Genomic DNA, 22,814 nt, shown 5'->3' with positions numbered 1-22,814 from the left:
GGTGCATCATGCTGAATCGTCTTAGAAATCAAGGATGTCTTTACTTTGCCGTCCTTCAGAGACGGCAAAAGAAAGTGGGGCAGATCTCACATTTCTTTGAATATGCTGATGGTTGTAAATGCACCTGGTGCGTGGTTCTACACAACATCTGTCTTACAGGAACTAGTGGACGGCCCCTCACAAGAAAATAGACAGGCAAAACCTTCCTTTACTGATGCTCTTCAGGAAAGATGAGAATGTCCAAAATAGGGAAAAAAGTTGAATGTGTGTAGTGCTCCAGGGGATTACCCAGCTCCAGGCGCACTGCACAAAATGTGGCATTTGAGCACAGAGAACAAGAGCACAATATGTAAACATTAATTAAAGGGTTCACATGGGGGGAGACTGGTAATCGTTCAAACATGTGAATCTATGAAACATACAATGAGTGAGAACATGTGGTAACTTACAAAACGGACAAGACTTTTGGAACAAACAAGTGGTGCAAGTAAAGCCAGTAAGCGGTTAAAAAATTGCAGTTCTTAGAATTAACCGGACGTCTCTAAAGCAGGCAATCCACAACCTGTAACGGAGTCTGGATTGCTAGTCACAGTTTTTTTAGCAGATTTACTGGCGACTAGTGATTAAGTGGATGGGGAGTAGCAGCTCTACTGTGGGTTTAAAAGTGTTTATTGCCAGACTCTTCACCCTGTTGCAAGCTGCTGTAAGCAGGCGCAAGCTCCAACCAATTACCGGCCTTCAGCTTCAAAAGAAAATAATGTGCTTCTGGGCCGGGCACTGTTGCAACATGCAGGGCAAGCTAGGGATGAAGGAGGCACCACAAGCCACAGACATGGAGGCAATAAGGAAATAAAACTACAGGTAAACACTTCCAGTCTTGAGTACCACTTCAATTCCACATTACATTTTACCCAACACGCCCTCACGTATGGGTGGTCTGGACTGCTAGAGCGCCTAATGTGGCAGCTCCGTGCAGCATCTAGACCAGTTGGGTCTACTGGCGCCTTGTTTAGTTCCCTCAAGCATGTGGAGTGAATTCTGGCTTAACGTTAGCCAAATCAAGAGAGGCCATAAAAACCAGTAGACTGCAAGAGACCCTACAATTTCATGGTGGCAAAAAACAGTACCACCCACCCACGGTTTGATATGGGAGCAAACAAAAAAAATCAGTAGTTAACAGCATGCAAAGTAAGGGAGTGCACTGTAGCTGTAGGACAGTCAGACAGTCTTTTGTGCCTCGGTGTAGCAGGGTTATTCAGGGAAAGAACACGTTTTGATCTTCCAGGCTTTCCCAGACTTTTTTCTTGACTCTATATTCATTGTTGTGTTTCTCTATTCTGACCCCCCTCACTCCACCCACTGTCGCCATCTCAGCAGCTCCTGCATCGGATCGTTGATGGCCGGATCATTTGCATGTGCTTCCAGATGGCACTCAACACCATCTAATCTGTTTCATTAGATATATAAAGACGTATGGTGACACGCTCAATTTTCATATAAGAGCTTCGAATAAAGAGGTTTGCAGAAACTACAAAACCTCCTCTGCTTCATACCCCAAACTTATTGATAAACCGATAACACAATAATTCAGACACCCTTGTAACATGTGTCGGAAAGAATGGTAGAAAGAGTTCCTTCAGTCTGCAAGTAACTTTCTTTATTCTCATCAGTTACACCTTTAATGTGTTTACCTGTACAGATTTTGCAGTTCAGGTCAAAAAGATGTGCACGATGCTGATTTGTTGTATCATTTAACATGCTGCTGAAAATGTCTGGAAGGACTGGGCGGCTTTTCTCAGAAGCAGCAGGTTTTGCAGGTTCCAGCGGTTGCTCCGGATCCTAAGAAAGAACGCATAAAGAATAAACAAAAAAAACAGATTTCGCAGAAGAGCGTTATTTTGAGGTTGGTGATATCAATGTACTTTATTTCCTACTGCAATACAGGCTTTCATACAGAAAATGGCTTTATATGAGGAAAAAACTAACAATAAAAATGTTTGCCTTATATTTTCCTCAATTCACCTTTCTCCACCCACACAAGCACGTTGATTTTAAAATTCTCCAAAGATAAGAGATTGCAGTTTATTAGAACCGAAAGGGTAGAACTAAACTTCAAAATATAAAATAGGAACTGGAAAGATAACAGTAAGTAAAATGAGTGCTTTCCTGCAAGGAGAGAAGTCCATGAACCACCATCTCCAGACCGCTCTCAACAAGGAGAAGATATAATATTCAATGTAACATTGGCATTTATCATTTATCTGATTAAAATACTTTACTGACATAACATGGCAAGGAAGAACTCCGGAAAACAATGCACAGATTGGTGTAGGATTCAGAGTTCTAGATAATTAACAAAGCAAAGCTCCCTTTCTCCCAGAGATCCCCAAGGTTCCCTAAACGCTCTGGCAGCTGTCCAATTTGCGTCGATAGTTAATATAGAAACATGTAAATTATAATTATCCCACAGGGATTAAATAATGATCGGTAATTTAAACTCCAGAGTATAGGTATTCTGCTTTTCACCCCTTCGCTGAAAGATCTTCCAGTTGCGAAAGTAGGATTTGTGATAGAAGGCCTCTGAGAATTCTAAATGGTTGTGGGTGTGAGAGTTGGGAGCCATTTGTTTTGAAATACTCTCCTCTCAATTTCTATACAGACAAGGCCAATCCTCTGGAATAGGAAATCCCACAGGAAGAAGACCAGATGGAAAGGTTGGAAATCTCCAGGGAGGACTGAGAACCATTCATTTCAGAAAGGTAAACCAGGACCTCCAGACCCAATATGGAACCACGATCATATCCTTTTCTTCTCCTTGAAGGCAGACTAATAACTTTGGAATTAACGGGAATGGTTGGAAGGCTTAAAAACTTTGCTGAGCCCATTGAACCAGTAACAGGTCCACACCCCAGGCTATCAACAGAGGATGCTCAGAAGAGGGGGGTGGAAGGGAGGGTAGAGAATGGTTTGGACATTGAGCATTTTATCAGGACAAAAGGGGTCCAAAACTCCTGCAAATCGCCTGGAAAGAGATGGTGATAAGTTGACACGAGTGAAACATCCTGCACAGAAGATATGCTTTAAAGTCATCCAGTCCCCTTATTGGAATTGCTTTCCAAGGCAAGGGGATATAGGTTGCCCAATACCACAGACCTTCTAGCAAAATAACTAGGGTCTTGAGCTTGTCCCAATGTTTGGTAGTATATAGAAGTCACGGTCACCATCTCATCTGATGACACCAACATATGTTGATTTGGGATGCAAGAACTAAAGCATTTCAATGCTTTCATGACTGCTCATAATTCTTTCCAATTGGAAGAGTGGTGGAAATCTATCTTTGAGCTTGGATCTTGTATTAAACTCAACAAGTCTGTTCCCGAGCCTCGAAATAGGGATTTAGGGGGTTGGATGAGTAATCCTAATCCCAGATTAAATGGAAGCAATTTGGAGATACCATCCTATACACAGAAAGTGTAGATGTTTCTTTGCTATTCTGACACAAAAAGAAGCGTCCGAGTGTATCATCACCACAAAGTGAGCGTTTGTTGTTAAATGAATTTGTCTTAGAATGGTTACCATTTCTAAGTATATCAGCATAGCCCACTATCTGCCACTCTTCAAGTCTATGATCAACCTGTAACATCCAAAAAGTCCAGCAAGATAACAGAGTAGACACGCTTCCCTCTTTGCAATGATGTGACTGGAGAGATTGCCTTCAAGTGGTCTCCGATTGCTTGACAGAAGGCATCCTTCTTTCCTTAATGCAGAAGCAAGGTAGTTTTCTTGACCCCAGAATCCAAATACAGAGAAGTAAACTCGATCAGATAGTCAAGAACGTCAGTTAAGCCATTAGACTTCTTCCAAGATTCACTTAAGTGCCGAATTTGACATTCTACTGTCAGTTCAACTGTTCTCAGAAGGACTTTGCTTCTGGGAACATTCGCCTGATGCAACTTTGACTTCCTATCAGCAGCAGCTGCCAGTGAAAATTACCGGGGAGGTTGGGTAGAAAAATCAATGAAATAGGTGGGCTGGAGGAAATTTGTTTTATTACTTATGTGGCTGCCGGCCACTGTCCTCTTCTGTTGCAGCAGGAAGCACACACAAGCTCCCCAAAGCCAATAGCGATGCTGCTGTCACCATGACAGCAGCATGGTGATTGGTCTGAGTGCTGTAGTTCGGCGCTCAGATGGGGACTGGGACCCTTGTGCATGTTCTTCACCTGGCTGTACATTACAGTCTGGTGGGGAACATGCAAAGTCCGCACAACTGTTTGGCCAGCCCAAGACAGATGGCAACTTAAGTGCCCCAACTACACCTCTCCAGTTGGCTGTACCACAGCCCAGCCCCGTAAACTTCCCTCAGTGGAAAAATAAAATGATAACGTTGCGTTATTTTATGTTTCCTTTTTTCACAGTGGGGCGGCGCTCCTCCGCCTTAGCAGAGAAGACGCCGCTGCTGCTTCTTAAAGTCTTTCTTGAGAAGAGACAGTGAAAAACAAAGGAGGGTGCTGCGAATGCTTGCCTCCAAGTACTGAGTGGGTGGGGCTTTCATTTTCAACCACTGCTTTCTGTATACATCTGAGAAATTTAATGTACACAAATTTAGTGTACATTTGAAATATAGAACAGTCTTTCAAGCTTTGAAGGCTCTGCGTATGAAGTGTAATGATAACCAAACTACCAACAGCATTTGGTAGGGGAATCCATAGCCCACAATAGGCTGCACTAGAGCTCTGGCTTCTCTGACTAGTAGTTCGTGAGCTACTGGGAGCTCTCCAGTAAACTGTAAATTGCTCTCCTGCTTGAAGCCCAGCTTACTAAATTAGAAGCTTTGGCTTGGTCGAAATAATATATGTATACCAAAATTCAAGATAAAATGTGTGTTTTTTTATAACTCAAACTGATGTTTGGATAAATATGGCTGAATTTTCAAAATATATTTAAAGCTGAATTTTTCTGTGATAAATGATTAGGCTTTTTTTGGGCAAGGGCATTGCAGCTATGGGTCTTACGTATTATGCACAAAGTGGCATGGCACATTTACAAATCCTTTTTATATTACTGTTTGCAACTGTGCCTGCTAAACTGAGGTGATCACTCCTAATAATCTTACACATGATGGTGGCTGTCATCTTGTCTGATGTGGCCACGGTTACAACACTAATGATATTAGTAGCTCGGGATAATTTTCATTGATCATAAGTAGCTATTGCAGAAAACGTTGGAGACCCCTGGCATAGTTAGAACTAAAAAAGTGAAGGAAGTTAATGGAATGTTGAAGGATAGCCAAGTTCGAGTTGGGTATGAATGGGATTACCTAGCCTTACCAGGCACACAACTAACAGAGCATTTGGGAGCTGACGTAATGTTTGCAGAAGAGGCTGCAGAAAGCCTTCCTTCTCCTGAGAAACGTTTGGAAGCTGTGAGTGAAAGGCAACCTGTCCTATCAAAGTGGCATTGACCTAGTTCTTTGTGTGTTAAATCCAAAGCAGGATACAGATGGGTACATAACATGGCTTTTGTCAGGGTAACTGATATGGAAAGGCAGTGATTCAGCCAGCATGAACGTCAGTCCATCAATGTTTTGTCAGGATCTTTGAGAGCCAAGCCACCCATCCCAGGGAATCGCCACAACGAGAAATGATCCTTTCATGCCACTAACCAGAGAACCTCCACCCCCAATTGCCCCCTCCTCCCGCCTGCATATTAGAGGGTACGCAAGAAGGAATTAGTCAACCAGGCTATGTTCACATGAGTGTGCAAAGTAAAAAGCTTGATCCACCTTTACAAATATGTTGGCCCCAATTATCCTGTTTTGCGTTACAGAAAACCTCCAGATCAGCAGCGACTTGAACACACAGACCAACACTGAAATTCTGAAGTCGATGCACTTGCAAAAGAATGAAGTTAAACTCTGAGCCAAACTAAGGTTAACTCCGACAAAGGGTAACATTTACTGCCCACTAGGAGGCTATTTTCGAACCAGAATTGTAATTCTACAGCATATCTGATTCACTGAGGGATATGCTCGTCTTCTGCCCCGCTTAAAGAATACAACAGCGCTGGCTCATCCAATTATGTAAGAACCTAGGTTTCATCCAATGTGCTGTGGCATACAGAGTTCCAAAATATGATACTCATGCCCCCATTGTCTTCGCTGTTTCCCGCTTCCTAAACTCTATGTGGCATGTTACTATTGTGCATATATATATATATTTTTACTGTTTTAACCTGGGACAGTAGCCCAATTTTATGTTTTTAACTGTCTATGGACTTCTTTTTGTATTAATTTTAAATTCGCCTCATTCATGCTCAAATGTGCAGTTCTTCTCTATACAGTAGTTTTATGACCGTGTACTATCCAGGATTTAAATGTATATTCTGTCTTTTTATACTGTTATGAACTGTACTTTTATGGTCGTCGAGACCGAAATAAAGTTATTGTATGGAATGGATAATGTGAATGACTGACGAAAGATGTAGAACAAAAATGATCTTTTATCATGATATGCTAACAAATAAAAGCTGTAAAATATTCATACGTACATCAGAATCAGAAACTGGTGGTGAATCTTCCATATTTGGTATGGTCTGAGTGCTGTCTGAGCCTTTGTGTTCCATATGAGATTTACTTTTGGAATCTGAAGTCTAAGCAAAACAAAACAAAAAAAAACAAAGTTAGGAGTCATTCAATGATATCAAATGAAACAGGAAGTAACTGAAATTCTGCTAAAATCATTTGGCAACTGCTTACTGGACATGCAGCATTCATTCCTAATTAATGAAAACCACACTTACAGGTTTAGCTGTTCTGGACTTCCAAGACGATAAACGTTTCGATATAAGCTCTTCTGGTTTCAATCTCACTAGTTTCGACAGGGAGATTTCTTCACGAAGGACCCGGTGGAAAAGCCCCTGAAAAACCAATGTGTCATAATTTATCTTCATTATATAGTTTGAAAAGAATAAACGCACACATTAGGATGCTATGGATAAATACCTAAACGTCCATACAAATGCACTCCATGCAATAAGGACAATAAATGACCAAATGCTTCGGTAAAGTGGCAAGGTAAATTGTATTTTAAGTAGCAGTAGGCTTTGGGGATGTTAACCAGTTCACATCTCATCTGTCAGAGGGAATGACTACACACACACACATATATATTTTATACACACACATTCTCTCTCTCTATATATATATATATATATATATATATATATATATATATATATATATATATATATATATATATATATATATATATATACACACACACACACTTTTTTACCAAACACTGTAGTGCCTACGATTTTTTTCTCTTGGATGTTGATTAACCTAACCTGCTTTATATGCTACTCCAGGAAATCTGTACAACAAGAAAAGCAGCTCAACAAGCTTATCTACGTATACGTTTTTATGAAGGCTGTGCCGAACACAATGTTACACACAGGCAACCCACAAAGGCTTGACAAAATAAACAGAAACCTGATTCTTAGGATCCTTTAGATTGAGCATGAGGTTGCGGTATTTGCTCTTGTATCGGCTGTCTGTTTCTCTAAATAAGCCAAACATCTCCTTCTCGATGTTCATTGCTACTTTAGCAACTTCATTTTCAGCCATCATTAAATCATCACTATCACCAACCCTGGAAGGCAGAAAAAAAAGAGCTTGAAGACCTCATTTTGTATCCATTTCCACAAATCTGAAGGTCAACAAAAGTATTTATTTACCATCTTTGGACTAGCATTAACTTTCATAGATGAAAACACTAAATCATAGAGGGTAAGACAAGAACGTGCTCGTACAGTGCGTAATGAACTGTGTGTTTATCCTTCCTGTCAAGTAGGCATCAATCCTATATCACACATTTAAAATAATATTAACATTAGGAAAATAGACTCCCCTTACCCAAAAAAACACATTTATATCATTAACAATGTTCACCAGGCTACCACAGAGTAGTTTGAAAATTAAACTCATTTACAGACAATGTAAGAAACGAATAGTTTCTAACAGGTCGGTGTAGTTTTGCAGTTTGAAGAACTTTCTGGATTCACTATGCTGTGCATTATTTCGCGGTCTAGTGGTTGGGTCCAGAATCGTAGTCTTTTCTTTTTCTTTTCGTAGTCCAGGTGGGCTTGGACGTCCCACCTTTTGGTGTCCTTCCTGTGACGTCGGCACGCTTCCTGCGGAGGCTACCACCTTTGGGCGCAATCTTCGGATTCTTTTTTTCTTGTTTTTTTGTTCCTGAATCCTTTTGCAATGTTTTCAAGTTTTCCCTTAAAGTAAATGAATTGCCACTTTGTCTCTTATGGTGTCTGTTTGTATATGGTCCTTGTATTTCCACCTTCTCCTGCCTCCTCTTTCTAGCGGAGGTGGGTGGGTTCTCTAGTAAATCCAGAAAGATCTTCAAGCTGCAAAACTACACCGACAAGTAAGAAACTATTAGTTTTGCAGCGTGAATCTTGCTGGATTCACTATGCTGTGCATAGACTTTGTAGCGGTTTGTTAAGTTTGTGACGGCTGGGTGGAAGATGAGCGTTGGTTGTTGAATATATGTTGAAGCACTTTCTGTCCTACTTGTGCTTCCTGGTTCATTTGTATATCCACACAGTAGTGCTTACTGAACGTGTGCACTGAAGCCCATGTTGCCGTCAGGCATATGTCTTGAATGGGTGTGTTAGCCAGGAAGGCTATTGTTGCTCTCTTTTTCCTTGTAGAGTGGGCTTGTGCCCCTCTGTTAGTTCTTGACCTGCCTGTTTGTGGCAGAATTGTATCATTTGTGAGATCCATCGTGCGATGGTGGCCTTAGTTACTGGTCTACCCAGGAAACTGCTTGCGTAGGACACAAAGAACTGCTTTGTTTTCCTGTGCTCTTTAGTTCTTTCCATGTAATGCATTACCGCCCTTCTAGCGTCCAGAGTGTGCAGTGCCCTTTCTGCGCTTGTGGATGGTTTCTGAAAGAAGCTTGGTATCTTTATGGTCTGGTTCATGTGAAACCTTGACACCACCTTTGGCATCCGTACTCATCATCACACTGTCATTGTGTATTTGGATGTAAGGTTCCCTTAGCGTTAGTGCTTGTAGTTCGCTAACCCTGCGTAGCGAGGTGATTGCCACTAGAAAGGCTGTCTTCATTGTGAGCATTTGTAGTGAAGCCTTATGGATGGGTTCAAAAGGCGCCTTCATAAGCTGTTAGGACTACATTAAGGTTCCATGCCGGTGGCGACATCCTTTTGGCCCCTTCCAGGAATCTTTTTAGTACTTGTGATGTAAAGAAGCTCTTTCCTGTCTCTCCTCTTGTGTAGGCTACTATTCGCACTAGGTGTACTCTCAGCGAGGTAGAACTTAGGTTTGATTTCAGCAGGTGTGTTAAATATTTTAGCACCGTTGATTTCTTGGTCATCTTCTTGTGTTGTTTTACCTTGATGCACCATTGTGTGAATCTTTTCCATTTTGCCACATAGCACCTCAGTGTGGTAGGTCTCCTTGCCTCTCGTAGCATGCGCAGTTTGCTCTCCGGCAGTTTCAGGTGTGCAAACTATGTCTTCAGGAGCCATGCAGCCAGACAGAGGCTCTCTGGGTGGAGTACCTCTCCGTTTTGCATGGAGAGTAAGTCCTTCCTTTCCCCGAACTTGTGAGGTGGTCCCTGCGCCATTTCCACTATTTGTGAGGACCATGACTGCCTGACCCACTGTGGTGCCACCAGAATCAGCGTCATGTTGCTGGTTCTGCATTTGCTGAGTACCCTGTGCATTAGTGGTATCGGGGGAAAAGCGTAGGCAAATTATTTCGACAAGCTTATCCATAGGGCATTCCCCTGGGATTGTTTCCCTAGTTGCGAAGTATCGGCATTTTGCATTCTGGTGTGCTGCAAATAGGTCTATTGTTGGTGTCCTCCACTTCTTGAATAGCCTTTGTGTTTCTTGTGCATTGAGCTCCCACTCGTGGGATGCCAATGTCTGTCTGCTGAGCCAGTCTGCCTCCACTTTGTCCTTTCCTGGTAGGTGTATAGCTAGGAGGTCTATCTTGAGTGGGATGGCCCATCTCCTTATGTCCTGTGCTAGGTTGGATAGTGCGACTGATTGTGTTCCTCCCTGTTTGTTGATGTAGAACCTCGTTGTGGTGTTGTTGGTTTGTATCAACACTCTTTGCGCGTACAGTTATTTCTGGAAGGCTTTTAGTGCAAGGAACACAGTCTTCAGTTCCAGGTAGTTGATGTGCTTGATCGCATCTGTTGGAGTCCACAGGCCCGCACCTTGAGTTGGTTCATGTGTGCTCCTCATCCCTTCTGGGATGAGTCTGTAGGGATGGTCACTGTTGGGTTTCGTGGTGTCAAAGGCTTCCCCTTTGTTATGTTCTCCTTGTTCCACCACGCTATTTCTTCTTGCACTGCGTGCGTTACAACCACTAGATCTTCCCAACTCCCTGTAGCTTGTGACCACTGTTGTTGCAGCCATTCCTGTAATGGTCTCATGTGGAACCGTATATTGGGGACTAGGTGTATGCAGGACGCCATCATCCCCATGATCTTGCTCGCTGTCCGAGCTCGCCCCTTCTGGTATTGACGTGTCTCCTTCAGAAGCAAGTGTTCTCTTGTCGCTGGGGAACACCTTCCTCTGTATGGTGTTGATCTGTGCGCCTAGGAAGATCTTCACTTGTTCTGGTTCCATTGAGGATTTCCCCCATGTATTGAGAATCCCAGCTCTGTTAGCGTCTCTGGGACCCGCTGTGCATGTTCTTTGCATTGTTTGTAGGAACTTGCTTTTATTAGCCAGTCGTCGAGGTAGGGGGTATACATGAATCCCTTCCCTCCGTATGTGCGCTGCCACAGCTGCGAGGCACTTGAAGACCTTTGGTGCGGATTTTAGTCCGAAGGCCAGGGCAGTGAACTGGTAGTGTGCTTTGTCGATGGCATACCTCAGTAGAGGTTTGTGCTGCCTGTTCATGGGAATGTGTCGGTAGGCGTCTTTTAGGTCTATGGTGGACATAAAGTCTCCGTTCCTTATCTGAGGAATGACTTCTTGTAGAGATGTCATTTTAAATTTTTGTGTATTATGTATTGGTATAGGAACCGTAGGTCCAGGATGGGTCTTAACGTTTCGTTCACCTTTGGTACGAGGAAGTAGTTAGTGTACACTCCTTTGTTTCTTTCTTTGAATGGTACTGTTACTATGGCATCCTTGTGGAGGAGTTCTTGTGCTTCCTCTAGGAGTAGAGCTAGTTATTTTTCTGAGCGCGCTTTTCTTTTTGGTTTCCCGTTTGGTGGTTTCTTTTCCTGTTCTATGCAGTATCCGAACTGTATGATGTTCAGTATCCATTTGTCTGTTATTTTCTTCCATTCCTGGAAGAAGTGTTTAGTCTGCCTCCTACTGGTGTTACATGTTCGTTGATCTTTACTCCGTGTAACTCTTTTTTGTTGACTTTGTTGTGCCCCTCCTATAGAGGTGTTGTGTGGGTGGGCACGCTTGGTGGTGTGGAGTCACTTTGAGGTGGGTTGCTGGACCCCTCTTCTTGTTTGCCCTCATCCATTCGTCCTCCCGCGAAAGGACTGGCCCCGAGGCTGGTATTGCCAGGTTTGTTTTTGCTGGCCCTGCTGTGCTTGATTGTCACCCTGGTTGCTCTGCTGGAATGTCTGATGTGATGTTCCCAGCTGGTTACCCCCTCTTCTGTTTGGCCTCCGTATTAGGGTGCCTCTTCTCATTCCTCTGAATTGCCCCCATGGACCTTGCAGTTTCATTTTCTTTTTTGAGTTGGGTGAGTTTCTCATCCACTGGTACTCCCAACAGGGTTTCCCCATTGAAGGGGGTGTTCAGAATGTTACTCTGTACTTCCGGCTTGAAGCCTGAGATCCTCAGCCAGGCGTGCCTTCTTTCTGTGACCCCGATCATCATGAGCCTGCTGGATGTGTCTGCCGCATCCAGGGCTGATTTCAGGCATGGGTTTGCTATATTCTTGCCTTCCTCCACCAGGTGTTGCTCTCTGTTGGTATTGCTCAGGGACGTATTTGAGCAGCTGTCCGACCTCGTCCCAATGCTGGTACGTATGTCTGTTGAGTAGGGTATTAGAGTTGGCAATGCGCCAGTGTACTGCTGCATTCCTCTCAATTTTCCTTCCAGTGAGGTCTATCCTCTAACTTTCTTTGTCTGGTGGTGGGCCTGAGTTTGTGGGAACGTTGGCTCTTTTCCTGGCTGTTGCTGCAATGATGGGAGTCAGCTGTGACGGATCCCTGTATGTAGGGAGGATCTTTAGAGGAGTGTTTGTATTTCTACTCTGTCCTTGGTGTGACAGACCTGCAGCTTGCTGGTTCCTTGAATGCCTCCCTCCCCTTGTCGCATGGGGAGGAATTGACTCCTGGTTGGAGTGGGGAGCAGGGTCTCTAAGAGGAAGCAGGCTTTTGGTTTTTCTTTCTCCAGTTTCACTCCATAAGCTGTTACCGTGTTCCTGATGACCATGTTGTAGATACCAATGTCATCTGGCGGCGAAGGCCTCGAAGAATGCGTCTCAACGGCCTCTTCTGTGCTTTCGTCGTCGAGGTCCTGCCAATCCAGGTCCTGCGCCACCGAGGATGCAGAGACCAAACTTGTGTGCTGGTCTTCCTCGTCATAGTATAGGCCCTCTATCTCTTGGTGTTCTTGGGGCTCGGGAGCTTTTGGCGGCTCTACGGCGTCAAACTCCTCTTCGTCCTCGACGATAGTCGTCGCCGGCTTAGACGGGATGGTGAACCTTTTCATCCACTCGTCAAATTCTCTTTTCCTTTGCAGGATGTTATCCATTTCGACCTTGAGCCTTCTCTTTTTCCTTTCCATCTCGGCGGCCTGTTCGGCGTCGAGGGATTCGGACAATGTCTTCGACGTAGACGTCGAAGTAGCATTCAGGTCCTTTTCTTTCGGAGTCTAGCGCGCTTTTTCAGGTACGTGCATCGACGACCTAGGCTTTTCTTGAGTTTTTGTCGTTTGGAGTCCATTTCGAAGGATCCGCTGGGCTGTTTGTCCTTGGATGCAGCTGCGGCCGGCTAAATTTTCGGCGCCAGTGCTCCTTTCGTGGACTTACGACTCTGGGTGAAGACGGAGCAGGCGTTGCAATCCTTGCTCTCGTGGTCGACAGACAGGCAGAGGTTGCAAACTGGGTGCTGGTCCTTCTACGCGTACTTGTGGTGGCAATTGCGGGAGAATTTGAACACAGTTTTGTCCATTCCTGGACTCAGGGGGCCCAGTGTGCGCATTCTCCTTTGGATGTCGGAGTCTTCGATGTTCTCCTCCTTCGTCGTCCCGGCTCAGTGGTCTTGTTTCTGGATGTATTCTCCAATCCTTTTCGGTAGATTTCAGTCTTTTCCTTCTTCTTTTCTCCAAAAACTCTGGAACCTCTCGGTGACGATCCAGACCCAACAGCGGAAAAAAGAATCTGAAGATGGCGCCCAAAGGTGAGAGCTTCTGCAGGAAGCGTGCAGACGTCACAGGAAGGACACCAAAAGGTGGGACGTAGACGCCCACCTGGGCTAAGAAAAAGAAAGAAAAAAAAGAAAAAAAGAGAGAAAAGACTACGATTCCAGAGCCAACCACTAGACCGCGGAATAATGCACAGCATAGTGAATCCAAAAAGATTCACACTGAAAATCTGATTAACACCAACTTTTGTTTCTCTGTGTGTATGTTTTCATTGGCGCTGTAGTTAACTTTTAAGTAACAATTGCTTTCCTTTAGGTTTCTTCACAAACGTTTCTTCATAAGTGATGGAATACCAAGGCAGCTAACTATACTCTTCGTTTCCACAGTGGAATCCCTGGCTGCTTGCCAACAGTCTAGAATGTAAGGTTGTCAACAAAGAAAATCAGGGTGAAGCAGGGATGTACCAGAGTGTAAGCAACCCCTCAGTTATGCTGAACAAACGACACTTGAGCATAAGTTGACATGTTGTCTGATAGTTTGAATGGGGCTATATTGGCTTTGCATCCTGGTGTCCGGGTGTTGGAGAGTTACTGTTAGTTCTTTACTTTGGACATCCTGCGGGGTTACTCGTCTCCTCTTTTCAGCTACATACAACTCTGGGTGGAGGCAAGGGCTCCTCATTGTTAGTTTATTTAGAGGGACACACCTCAGTTCTGCTTGGTCTATTTTGGCCATGGCAGACCCCTTAACCAGCCAGGGCTGACCGGAACGAAAAGCGCCACTCCTGGAAGTGAAGGAGCTATTGGCGACATACACAGAGAAGGTCCGCTGTTTTGACTACAAAAGAGTACATTGTCAAGAGACATGCAGAACGCAATAGGTCTGGCATGCTTTTGGCCTGGCTTGCTAACCCCATTCCTAGGGTATCCATGATCCTTGAGGTGGCATCATTGACGAGGGATAGCTTATTTCGACAATCAGATATCAATGACAGGTTTCAGGGATATTACAGGGGACCTATACACCCCCTCTACTGAACCCCCAATGGAGAACCCAACTCATTTTCTGGGAATGGTGACTGCCACGTATTGACGCGGAGGACGCCACTGAGCTGGGAGGCCCAATCACTTTGCAGGAAATACGGGCTGCTCTGCGAGCCATGTGGAATTTTATGCCTAATTCATAGACGAACTAGCGCCCATGTTAGTGGAAATCTACGCGGTGGCGCAAGAAACTGGCTGACTGCCTAAAACCACGAACAAAACACTAGTGGTCCAAATTCTGAAATCTGGGCGACTGCCCCAGGATATCTGAGCCCATAGCCTGTTGCCCATGCTTGACGTGGACTATAAAATATTGAGTGGCATTCTAGCCTCCCGCTTCCTCCCCCACATGCCCACGCTCATCCTTAAGGATCCAACAGGGTTTATCTCAAGGAGGAACAAAGCAATGAATATTAGGAGATTGTTTTCCATATTGAACTCCAGGACACCAGAGGATGGGACGCATTGATAATATCCATCAATATGGAAAAGGCCTTTGACAGCCTCTGGTGGTACTATCTGTATCAAGTGATGGGGGAAATGGGATTAGGTGCAAGATTTACTGCATGGACTAGACTCATGTATGCTAGCCCCTAAAAAAAATCCCAACGATTATGATGTTGGAAGGGGGGCCTGGCAGGGATGCTCACTCTTCCCCTTCCTTTTTGCGATGGCAATTGCACCCCTGGCCGGTATGGTGACAATATGCTCCTCTTCCTGGCCAATGATGAGGGACCTTCCTGGGGTGGTTGCCCTACTGGACTGCTTTGTCTCCATGTTGGGCCTGCATATAAATTGGCATAAGTCGCTTGCTTTCCCCCAACTCTGGACTTGACCTAACCACACTATCAACGGGGTTGTGTATGAAATACCTTGGGTAAAGGATTATCACGCTACTAGTCACGTGCTAGATGGCAATGTCAAGGCAGCGACTCGTGCCTTCTGCACCAGCGTTGTCGTTGGCAGGCAGGATAGATGTGGCCAAGATGGTGGCGTTGCCTCGGTTGCTCTATTTTTATGCCACCCTACCAATTATAATCCCTGAGGCCGCTTTGTTGAACTGAACTCATTAATGGTGGAACGGACCTGGAGGCTTGTAGGAGACGAGTAGCAATTACTAAATTGCATAGGCCCACGGATGACTGAGGCCTTACGGCTTCAGATTTTGAGATCCAGCTCCATTCTGATGAGGGAGACCTTGGTGATGCCCCCAGTACTTAGCGAATAGTTTTCTTACCTGTCGGTGTAGTTTTGCAGCTTGAAGATCTTTCTGGATTCACTATGCTGTGTATTATTCGGCGGTCTTGTGGTTGGGTCCGGATTCGTAGTCTTTTCTTTTTTTTTCTTAGCCCAGGTGGGCGTCGGCATCACACCCCCTTGGGTGTATTTCCGGTGACGTCGGCATGCTTCCTGAGGAAGCTCCCACTCTTGGGTGCCATCTTCGGGTTCTTTTTTTTCCGTGTTTCTTTCGTTTCCGAAGTAATGGCAATGTTCTATTTAGTTGGTATTTTACCGCTTTGTACCTTTAAAGTCCTTTCTTTAGTTAACCACCTCTTCTCTCTCCAGCCTCATCTTTCTGGCGGAGGTGGGTGGGTTCGCTAGTGAATCCAGAAAGATCTTCAAGCTGCAAAACTACACCAACAGGTAAGAAAACTATTCGTTTTGCAGCGTGAATCTTTCTGGATTCACTATGCTGTGCATAGATTTTGTAGCGGTTTCTCATCTCTGTGGCGGCTGGGTGGAAGATGAGCGTTGGGTGTTGAATATGTGCTGTAGCACCTTCTGTCCAACTTGAGCTTCCTTGTTCATTTGTATGTCCACACAGTAGTGCTTCGTGAACGTGTGCACCGAAGCCCATGTTGCCGCCAGGCATATGTCCTCTATGGGTGTGTTAGCCAGGAAGGCTATTGTAGCGCCCTTCTTCCTGGTGGAGTGGGCACGTGTCCCCTCTGCCAGTTCTTGTCCTGCACGCTTGTGGCAGAGTTGAATTGTCTGTGCGATTCATCGTGCAATGGTCTTTTTGGTTACTGCTTTCCCCATGAAGCTGTTTGCGAATGACACAAAAATCTGTTTTGTTTTCCTATGTCCCTTTGTCCTTTCAATGTAGTGCATGGCTGCCCTTCTGGCGTCCAGGGTGTGCAGAGCTCGCTCTGCGCTAGTTGTTGGTTTTTGGAAAAAACTCGGTATCTGTCTAGACTGGTTCATGTGAAATTTGGATACCACCTTCGGCATGAAGTGTGGGTCAGTCCTCATCACAACTCTATCATTGTGTATTTGTATGTAGGGTTCTTGTAGCGTCAGCGCTTGAAGCTCGCTTACTCTGCGTAAGGACGTTATTGCAAACAGGAAGGCTGTTTTCATAGTTAGCATCTTTAGGGAGGCCTTGTGAAGTGGTTCAAAGGGCTCTTTCATGAGTTCCGTTAGGACTGTGTTCAAGTTCCATGCAGGTGGCGGCACCCGCTTGGGTGGTGCGATCCTTTTAGCTCCTTCTAGCAATCTCTTCACCACCTGTGATGTGAAGAAGCTCCTGCACGTTTCTCCCCTTGTGTAGGCGACTATCGCTGACAAGTGAACTCTTAAAGAGGATGAGCTAAGGTTCTTCTCCAGCAAGTGCGTCAGGTACCTTAGCACTGTGGAGTCCCTTCTCATTTTATTGTGGCGTCTTTCCTGTCTGCACCATATTGTGAATCTTTTCCATTTCGCAATGTAGCACTTGCAAGTGCTGGGCCTTCGTGCCTCCCGAAGTACCCTCAGGGTGCTTTCTGGTAGTCTCAAATGTGTGAACTCTATGTCCTCAGGAGCCACGCTACTAGGCTCATGCTCTCTGGCTCTGGGTGTAGCACCTCTCCGTTCTGCATGGAGAGTAGGTCTTTCCTCCTGCTGAATCTGTGGGGTGCACACTGTCATCTCCATGATCTGCGAGTACCATGTCTGCCTCGCCCACTGTGGTGCGACCAGTATCAGTGTCATGTTGCTAGCGCTGCACTTGCTCAGTACTCTGTGCATCAGTGGTATCGGGGGAAAGGCGTAAGCAAATGTCCTTGACCAATCTATCCATAGGGCATTCCCCAGTGACCCCTCCTCGGGCTGCCTGGATGCGAAGTTTTGGCATTTTGCATTCTGGCGTGTGGCAAACAGGTCCACCGATGGTGTCCCCCATCTGTCAAACAGGTACCTTGTCTCCTGAGCATTGAGCTCCCACTCGTGGGATGCCGATGTCTGCCTGCTGAGCCAATCGGCTTGTATATTGTCCTTCCCTGGTAGGTGTATGGCTAGCAGGTCTATCTTGAGAGGGATGGCCCATCTCCATATCTCCTGCGCCAGCGTTGAAAGCGGGGCTGACTGTGTGCCCCCCCTGCTTGTGGATGTAGAACATCGCAGTGGTGTTGTCTGTTTGTATCAATACCTTGTGTTTGTACAGTCTTGTTTGAAAGGCTTTCAGCGCAAGGAAGATTGTCTTCAGTTCTAGGTAACTGATGTGCTTTGCCGCATCTGTTGGCGTCGACAGTCCCCTCACCTTGAGCTCCTCCATGTGAGCGCCCCATCCCTTCAGGGATGCGTCTGTGGTGATGGTCACTGTTGGCGTTGGGGGCGTTAGAGGCTTTCCCTTTGTTATGTTCTCCATGGTCCACCATGCCATCTCCTTCTGCACTGCGTGCGTTACAACCACTAGATCCTCCCAACCGCCTGTAGCTTGTGACCATTGCTCCTGTAGCCATTCTTGAATGGGTCTCATGTGGAGTCGTACATTTGGTACCAGGTGGATGCATGATGCCATCATGCCCATGATCTTGCTCGCAGTCCTCACTGTCCGAGCTTGTCCCTTCCGGTAGAGGCGAGTTTCCTTCACCAGCGCCCTCGCCCTCTTCTCGCTGGGGAACACCTTGCCCTGTAAGGTGTTGATCTGTGCTCCCAGGAAGATCTTGACCTGTTCCGGCTCCATTGACGATTTCTTCCAATGGATGGAGAACCCCAGGCTTATGAGCGTGTTCGTCACTGTATGTGCGTGCTGCTTGCATTTCTGGTATGAGTTTGCTTTCACCAGCCAGTCGTCCAGGTAAGGGTATACGTGTATTCCTTGCCTTCGTAGGTGCGCTGCGACTGCTGCGAGGCACTTTGTGAAAACTCTTGGTGCTGATTTTAGTCCGAAGGCCAGTGTCGTGAACTGGTAGTGGCTTTCTCCAATGGTGAACCTGAGCATGTGTTTGTGCTTGTGCTTTCTGTTCATTGGGATGTGCAGGTAGGCGTCCTTGAGGTCTATTGTGACCATGAAGTCCCCGGTCTGCAATTGTGGGAGCACCTCTTGCAGGGAGGTCATTTTGAATTTTTGCGTTCTTATGAATTTGTTCAGGAACCGTAAGTCCAGAATGGGTCTCATTGTCTCGTCTACCTTTGGTACCAGGAAGTACGTTGAGTATATTCCTGTGTTTCTTTCCTTGAAGGGTACCCGTTCTATGGCCTGCTTCAGCAGGAGTTCCTTTGCCTCCTCCTGAAGACACTGCAGCTGCTTGCTTGCTAGTGTTTTTCTTTTTGGTTTTCTGCTTGTTGGCCTCCCCTCCAACTCTATGCAGTATCCGAATTGGATAATGTTGAGGATCCATTTGTCTGATGTGATTTCTCTCCACTCTCGGAGGTAAAATCTTAATCTTCCTCCCACTGGTGTCATGTGGTCGTAGGTGTCTAGTTTGTCTTGACCCATCTGTACGTGCTGCCCCCTGGGATCTTTTTTGTGGGCGGGCACACGGAGTTTTTTGAAGTCACTTAGAGGCGGGCTGCTGCCCCCCTCTTCTATTTTGTCCCCGTCCATTTCTCCCTCGAAAGGACTGGCCTCTTTGTTGGTACTGCCAGGACTGCTACTGCTGACCATGCTGAGCCTGCGAGTCTGTCTGGTGCGTTTGCTGGAAAGCCTGGTGTGATGTACCTGGCTGGTTTCCGCCTCTCCCGCCGGGCCTCCGTGACGGGGTGCCCCTCTTGTTCCCTCTGAACTGCAATGCTCCCATGGATCTTGCTGTTTCGCTATCTTTTTTCAGTTGACTGAGCGTTTCATCAACTGTTGTTGCGAAAAGCGTGTTGCCGCTGAACGGTGTGTTCAGGATGCTGTGTTGCACCTCCGGTTTGAAACCTGAGATCCTGAGCCAGGCGTGCCTCCTTTCCGTGACACCCATCATCATGAGCCTGCTGGCGGTGTCTGCCCCATCCAGGGCTGTCTTAAGGCAAGAATTTGCCGCGTTTTTTCCCTCTTCAACCAGCTTTTCGGCCTTCTGCCTGGCATCCTGGGGCAGGTCCTTCACCAACTGCCCCAGCCCCTCCATGATCTGGTACATGTGCCTGTTTATCAGGGCGTTGGAATTAGCCATGCGCCAGTGGGTTGCGGCATTCCGTTCGAACCCTCTGCCCACCAGATCCATCCTTTTGCTCTCCTTATCCGGTGGCGGGCCCGAGGTAGTGGGTACGTTAGCCCTCCTCCTTGCTGTGGCCGTGATAATGGAGTCTGCAGAGACCGTGCCCTGAATGTAGGCCGGGTCCTTTGTGGAATGTTTGTACTTCTCAGTTCTGGGAGTTACTGCCTTGCATGTTGCGGGCTCCCGGAATGCTTCCTTCCCCTGAGCCAAGACGCTTTCGAGCATTGGAAGGAATTGGCTCCTCGTTTGTGTTGGGAGCAATGTTTCTAGAAGGAAGTCTGCTTTCTGCTTCTCTTCGTCAAGCTTGAGCTTGAAAGCTGCTGCGGCAGATTGTATCACCGAGTTGTAGGCCCCGATGTCGTCCGGCGGCGAGGGCCTCGAGGGGTAAGTGTCGACCACCTCCTCCGGGCTGTCGGTGTCGACATCTATGTAATCTACCTCCTGTAGGTCAGAGGGTGCCGGCTCTGTGTCCGACCTGCTTTCCTCTTCCTCCCCATAGTTGTAACTATCGTAGGGATTCTCGTACTCCTCCTGGTCGTCGATCACCTTGACGTCCTGGTCTTGTTCCTCGGCGACTTCGGCGATCTCATCTTCCTCCTTGACCGCCTCCACCACCGGTGGCTTGGTCTTGTGAGGGATCGTGAAGGCTTTCATCTTTGCGTCAAAATCTTTCTTCCGCTGCATGATGTTCTCCATTTCGGCCTCGAGGCGCCTTCTCTTCTTCTCCATCTCGGCCGCGTGTGCCACGTCGGCCGTTCTTTTCGGCAGATGGCTCGTCGCCGTGCCTTTCGGTGTCGAAGTTTTCGACGTCGAACCGGATTTTGGGTCTCTGGTCGCCGTCGTCAGTTTTGGGTCTTTCTCCCTCGGCGTCGATCGATCCTTTTCGGGGACGATTTTCGACGTTTTCTGCTGATCAGCAGCTCTCGGCGCCGGGGACTCCTTCTCGGAGGATCCGCTGGGCCTGGGAGTAGTCGCGGACGCCGCCTTTTTTGGCGTCGGCGCTTTCGGGGTCTTGCCCTCGATTTTTCTAGACTCAGAGTCTCTTGGGTTCTTGGGGGCCGAAGAGTCTCCTACCTTGTCAGAAGTCTTCGTGTAATCGGTCTCTACGACCGTGTAGCTGTCGTCTTCGGCGGCAGCCTGAAAAGAACTGGGTTTTTTTAGAGTGAGGGAAATACTAGGCGCACTGCTCACGGAATTGGATGTGATATTAATAAGTCTAGGTGCAAGTAGGTGAGGGGACAAATGCCCTAAACCCCTCCATAAAGTGTGTGCCGAAACACACGCCATACATATGAAAACACAAGACCTATTGCACACCAGTTCAATGGAATATAGAATAAATGTCTCAATGGACATATGTAAGTTCCAGTTTCACAATTGAAGACAAGAAGAACGATGGGTAGTACGATTCCTCTTATTAGAAGGATGTCCAGCCGACACGTGTTTCGTCGCCAAGCTGTAACAGCGCTTGCACGACTCCTCAGGGCTGTTGCGAGGGGATACCGAATAACAGGTCGCTTAGCCGGTGATACTTCCGACCCGGCCCCGCTCGAGACCAGGTTTCGCAGTTTTCAAAGACGTCTAGGTGAGTTATCCAGGGTCACCAGAAATTGTACGGTGATGTGCCTTAAAAATAAGTATATTCCATTGAACTGGTGTGCAATAGGTCTTCGGCGGCAGCGTTGTCTTCTTCCTCGGAGGACATCCCCAGCTCGTAGAGGGACGGAGTCGGGGCCTTCCCCTGCAGGGTGGCGTGTGCTACCCTCTGCCTCTCTCTCACACGAAGGGTCTTCGGGGCGAAGGCGGAACAGGCGTTGCAGTCTCCGCTTTCGTGGTTCACCGGTAGGCAAAGGTTGCATACCGGGTGCTGTTCCACAGCTTGGCCGCTGCAACCCTGAAGGATCTTCCCCCTGTTCTGGCTTTATTAAATCTGGGTACCTTTACCAGACAAGCCGAGGACGAGCGTAGATCTCTGGCAGGAGTGTACCACATAAACAGGGCTCGCAGAGGTTTAGGTCCAAGTCCATGCAGAGCCTTAAAGACAATGCAGAGGGACTTGAAGGCCACTCGTTGTTTTAGAGGTAGCCAGTGCAGCTCAGATAGAGCTGCTGTGGCCGAAGCCCTCCTCGACCAGCCAAGAGCCAGCTTAGCAGCGGCAGATTGCATTCGCTGAAGACGCTCCATCAGCGTGACTGGAGACTCCAGGAGCAGGGCGTTACAATAGTCAAGGCGACTGAGTATCGTACACCTGACTATTGACGCCCTGGCTTGTGCCGGGAGGAGAGGCATGATTTTCCGCAGTGAGCGAAGCAGGGCTGTGCATATCCCCACGGTTTTCGTCACCTGGGTTTCCATACTTAATTTGTTGTCAAGCATGGCTCCCAGGTTGCGAACCGAGGGAACCGGCAGAGGTTTGTCACTAAACTCTGGGGGCCAGAAATCAGTCGGAAACGGACGGGGTATCTTGGTGCCTGAACAGAACAGGACCTCCGTTTTTGCAGAGTTAAACTGGAGGGAGTTTATGTGAAGCCAACCAGCCGTCTCTCTTAGGCAGTCGTGGAAGGTCGAGAAAGGAGTGGCATCTTCACCCTCCCAGGAGAGGATGAGTTGTGTATCATCCGCGTAGTTTATTGTTTTGATCCCAAAGGATTGGATTAGTTTGATTAGCGGGAAGAGATACACATTAAAAAGGATGGGGCTGATGGAGGAGCCCTGAGGGACTCCCTGGGGTACTGGTGCAAAGGTGGATTGAAAAGGGGGGAGGGAGACAGCCTGTCTTCTGTCCCGAAGGTAGGAGTGGAACCAGAGCAATGCAGTGCCCTCCACTCCCACCTCACCAAGTCTCTGCAGCAGCATATCATGATTGACCGTATCAGATGACTTCTCCTCGTCTTTTCTGTATTTTCTTTCTTCTTTCTCCAAAAATGTCTGGATCCCAAACGGGAACGATCCAGACCCGACCGCGGAAAAAAAGA

At 46.8% G+C, this 22,814-nt stretch overlaps 1 protein-coding gene across 7 annotated transcripts in view; it reads right to left on the bottom strand.

Moving 5' to 3' along the window:
* The window catches only part of DIDO1 (death inducer-obliterator 1), a 337,891-nt gene that overhangs the window by 74,168 nt on the left and 240,909 nt on the right, over nucleotides 1-22,814 (bottom strand). For all 7 annotated transcript variants that reach the window (XM_078651622.1, XM_078651619.1, XM_078651623.1 and 4 more), the window contains 4 exons: nucleotides 7,492-7,651; nucleotides 6,801-6,917; nucleotides 6,549-6,650; nucleotides 1,692-1,839 (listed from right to left, as the gene is read on the bottom strand). In XM_078651622.1, coding sequence (XP_078507748.1) covers nucleotides 1,692-1,839; nucleotides 6,549-6,650; nucleotides 6,801-6,917; nucleotides 7,492-7,651 — 527 coding nt within the window. The remainder of the gene's footprint in view (nucleotides 1-1,691; nucleotides 1,840-6,548; nucleotides 6,651-6,800; nucleotides 6,918-7,491; nucleotides 7,652-22,814) is intronic.

The sequence above is a fragment of the Lissotriton helveticus genome, chromosome 7 (genome assembly GCF_964261635.1).
Source record: "Lissotriton helveticus chromosome 7, aLisHel1.1, whole genome shotgun sequence".
NCBI lineage: Eukaryota > Metazoa > Chordata > Amphibia > Caudata > Salamandridae > Lissotriton > Lissotriton helveticus.
The sequence above is the reverse complement of the archived record's forward strand: the minus strand, read 5'-3'. Positions and strand labels throughout refer to the sequence as shown.